The 4,406-nt window shown below is 63.7% G+C and overlaps 1 protein-coding gene across 1 annotated transcript in view; it reads right to left on the bottom strand.

Moving 5' to 3' along the window:
• Positions 1-4,406, bottom strand: part of IGSF9B (immunoglobulin superfamily member 9B) — a 42,910-nt gene that overhangs the window by 36,476 nt on the left and 2,028 nt on the right. Inside the window, 1 exon segment of the mRNA XM_009281303.2 lies at positions 238-435. Within this exon segment, the coding sequence (XP_009279578.2) occupies positions 238-435 (198 nt within the window).

Genomic DNA, 4,406 nt, shown 5'->3' with positions numbered 1-4,406 from the left:
CCACCACGCGTCACCCTGGGTTTCTCTGCCTCGCTTGCTCCCGTCCCACGCAGCCCAGCTGGCTTCCTAGTGCTGCTGCTTAATTAAAACCAACTGGGTGGAAAGCGAGCAACGAGAGGCAGGGCCCGCGTGGTTTCCGACAGAGGAGCGGATGGAGCGGAGCCGTACATCCCTGGCTGCGTCACAGTCGGGACCCGGCACGTCCCCCTCGTACCCCCATGCCCCCCCCAGACTCACCGGCATACTCTGGGTCGACATGGGGAGGGTAAAACCCAAACTTGATGAAGATGGGGATGGGGACGCCAAACTTGAACCACTCCACAACATAAGGAGGGGGCTGCCCCGTGAGCGGGTGGATCACGTCGCATCCCAGGACCACGCTCTCGCCAGCGCGAGCGGTCACAAATTCGGGCTCCTCCCTTGAGCCGAGGGCACCTGCGAGGGGGCGAAGGAAGAAACTGTGGCTGATCCTGCTGCCAGACCCCAGCACTGGTGTTAGCTGGAGGACCAGGACCCCCGGCAGAGCCACAGTGGAGACGATGCCCGTCCCCAGCCGCCTGGCTCCAGCCAGGGCAGCCCCTGGGTCTCCCCTGCCCCAAAACCAAGGGGGGGTTCCCCAATTCCCTCCACCCAGCTCCAGGGCCACCCCAAGCCACCACAGGACTCAGGACGGTGGCCATCAGCTCCCGCTGCTCCAGGATGGCTTCCCACCCTCTGCGCCAGGGCAAGGGTGGTGCCCAGCGACCCCACGGGGGTTTTGGGGACCCCCTGCTCTCAGAGGGGGTGCACGGAGCATGCTCAGCACTGCTCCCCACCTAGCAGCACCATCAGGGCTGCCCCGCATCCCTGTGGTGGGGAAAGGGCTGCTTTTGCATCCCTGCTTATGCCCTGCATCCTCCAGTGAGCAGGACCGAGCGTGCAGGGACCACCGAGCTGCAGCTCTGGTGTGCCAGGCCAGGGATCCGGCTTTCCTGCAGGAGCTGTCCCAGAGCGGGCTGAGCCCCCGGAGCAGCGATGCTCCAGCCAAGCCCGCCCATCCTCAGGCATCCCTGAGAGCCCCAGGCCTGAAACCCAGCTGTGACCTGCATGTCGAGTCTGGCACCCTGCTCCTCCCACCCAGTCCCCAGCTGGGGTAATTAAACAGGGCTTTGGTCTCAGCCTCAGACGAAGGCACTGCTCCACCCCGGCTGTGCCTCCCCACTCAGCTGCAGCCTGTCGTCATCCTGCTCTCGCCATCAGCAGCAAAGCTGCATCCTCAGCACAGCTTTCAGAAAGGGAGAGGGAAAACCCAGGGCTAGAGGGAGCAAGGTGGCAGAAGCGATGCTCCAGCCAAGCCCGCCCGTCCTCGGGCATCCCTGAGAGCCCCAGGCCTGAAACCCAGCTGTGACCTGCATGTCGAGTCTGGCACCCTGCTCCTCCCACCCAGTCCCCAGCTGGGGTAATTAAACAGGGCTTTGGTCTCAGCCTCAGACGAAGGCACTGCTCCACCCCGGCTGTGCCTCCCCACTCAGCTGCAGCCTGTCGTCATCCTGCTCTCGCCATCAGCAGCAAAGCTGCATCCTCAGCACAGCTTTCAGAAAGGGAGAGGGAAAACCCAGGGCTAGAGGGAGCCAAGGTGGGGGGTCCCCAAAACTGCAGGCGCAGGGTTCATCCCCGCGTCTCCCTTCCCACCAAGGAAGGGCCCCCCCCCTCTTTTCTTGGCACACACAGCCGCCGCCTGCTCCAGGGGGGATGCTCAGGGAGGGATGCTCAGGGAAGCACGTTCCCACTCCTCCGCGCTGCTCCTCAGGGCCGCCGGTGATTGGCGGCGAGTGACATCACCGCTTCCCCGCCGCGGGAGCCAAGCATCACCGGCTATTTTTGGCTCCGGCACAAGCGCGTACCGGCAAGAGGCCCGTGCCGTGCCACCCCACAGGCTCACCAGCCGAGTGCCCCCATGGGAAGGGGAGCGGGCAGAGCCAGCTCTGCCGGCAGCCCCGGCCACAGCCGAAACACACACACACACACCCCCACTGCAAGGTGCAACGCTGCAGAGGAGCACAGCCCTACAGCCAACTGGGCATCCCCGGTCCCTGCAGCACTGGCAAGCCGGGCACTGGGGCTAGATGGCGGCTGTTTAACCGGGAGGGCTGGCTGGTGGCAGCAGGGAGGGCGATGCCGGGGTGCAAAGATGTGAACCATCTGCAAGGAGCAGACGCTGCACTGTACGCCCGCTGCAGGCACCCGGCCCCGCTACGGGAGTCCCGCACAGCCACGTACCTGCCTGGACCCCATCCGGGCCGGGGGAATGCTGTGCACACACATGCAATATGCATGCACAAGCGCACACCCCGCTCCCGCCTCCCACTTTGCACTGCCCTGACAACACTCTTGCACCTCTCTGTGCCTCATTATCGCTGCATCGCCGATAAGCTCAGGCAGTCGCACCCTGTCAGCGGGGACAGGGTCAGCCCTCCCCTGCTGCCCCGGCAAAGAGCTGCGAGGACCCATCCCGACCCCGCTGCACCCATCCGGGGGGGCTGCGCTGCAGGGCTGGGAACCCCCCTCCCTGCCCACGGGCCCCCTTGCGCTGATCGGGGACAGCAGCTGTCACGTGCTGCTCAAGAGCATCCAAGGACACACGCTTCCCTGGCCACCTTGCCCGAGCGAGCGGGTCCCCAGCACCTCACCACCTTCAAAGGGACAGTCCTGCCTTCCACCAGCAGCAGAGGATGGAGGGGGCAGCGCCCCAGCCCCTCCCCGAGCCCCCTGGCTGCTCCAGCCCACCAGCTCCTTGAGTACCAAGGTGGGATCTTGGTTTTCAGCTCCTCAACGCCAAATGGAGCCTGGGATGCTGATGCTTGCCCAGCTGGAGAAGCACGCTGCCCAAGAGGCCACCCAGATGCCCAAATGCCCCGGAGATGGGCGCCAGGGAGTCACACTCGCAGCCCTATGCCAGGATCCCCTGACTGCCTCCCCACCAAACTAGTGGGGGCGGCCCCCGGGGAGGGGACAAGCCAGCCGCTCCGCCGGACCCACGCCTGGCCAGAGCCGCCCGGGCATAGGAAAATAGGTCAGCCCCAGCAGCTCACAGCACCGGTGTCTGATCGCAAGGCCAGTGGGGAATTGCATGCACGGCTGAGCATCACCTCCCCATGCGCACATCCCCAGCCCCCGCCTCCCCCCAGCTGCCCCCCGCCCCCCGCCACCAGCCCCCGTGCCCTCCTGTCCCCGCTTCCAGAGACAGCAGGAAAGCAGTGGGGAGATGTTTTACAGACACCCCCCCTTGGGTGTCCCCAACTTCCCAACCCACTAACCCTGCGCTCCCAGCCCCGAACAGGTTTTCCTTCCAAGTCCCAGCCGCTGAAGGCATGCGAGCGATGGAGACTGCAGCTCTCAAAGAAGTGTTTCTCACCCCCACATTTGTAGGGAAACGCTTGAAAACAACCCACAGATGCCAGAAGAAACAGAGTGCAAACAGACAGGGTATTTTTAAACCCACTTGACTTTCCCAGCCAAGTTCAGAGGGGTTTCAAGGTTTAACCTGCAGTTTGGAAATAGGGTCAACAGCAGGGAGCCACAGCGGGGACGCAAACCCCAAATCCCCCCTCAGTACGGGAGCTCATGCGAAGCTTGGGGATGCCTCAAAGAAATATAAGTAATCAACAGCCTTCGTCATCCAAGCAGATCCAGGAAAAATAAAAGCACGCCGTGTGCCAGGAGGCAAGAATACAAGATGCGGAGGTGGAGTTGAACAGCATCCCAAAAGGAAAGGAGGGAAGACTGCCACCGCGTAGAGACGGTGCCACCGTGGGGCTCCCCAGGATGGCGATGCCGAGGCTGGGAAGACCCTGGCCCAGGTCTGGGCATCCAGTTCGTCCCATCCCAAGAGCAGAGACGTAAGGCGACATGGGACTTGGTGAAGCTGGGGGTATCCAGCATCTCAGGTGCACTCACTGAAGCAGGACCCTTCCTGCAGATACTTCGTGAAAAGGACGCGGCCGTGGCAGAGCGGGTTTCCAAATGAAATAGCCCTGCACCTCAGCTTGCAGTGGGGATAAACACCAATCCCAAGGGATGATGGCGAAGAGCCCGGGAAGGCTGCCCTGCCCAGCAGACACCCATGCCTTGGGGTCAGAAAGGGGACCCCGTCCTGACCCCCCCACCCCAGGTGCTCATCCCCATCCCTGTCCCCCCATGGGGATGGCCAAGTGAGCAGGCGCACGGCCCCGAGCCCATGGACCTCTCCTCCCTGCCGAGCAGAGAAAAGATCTGCTCTGACACATCCCGCTCACATCGGTGGAGGCGGGATACGGCAGGGATCTCTGAGGACAAGGCCACCGGCGTGGCATATGGAGGCCGGCAGGGAAGGAGAGCAGGCAGCCAGCACCACGAAACAAGGGCAGCAACCACAGCCTGACACCACC

The sequence above is a fragment of the Aptenodytes forsteri genome, unplaced genomic scaffold (genome assembly GCF_000699145.1).
Source record: "Aptenodytes forsteri isolate BGI_AS27 unplaced genomic scaffold, ASM69914v1 Scaffold324, whole genome shotgun sequence".
In the NCBI taxonomy this organism is placed as follows: Eukaryota; Metazoa; Chordata; class Aves; order Sphenisciformes; family Spheniscidae; genus Aptenodytes; species Aptenodytes forsteri.
The sequence above is the reverse complement of the archived record's forward strand: the minus strand, read 5'-3'. Positions and strand labels throughout refer to the sequence as shown.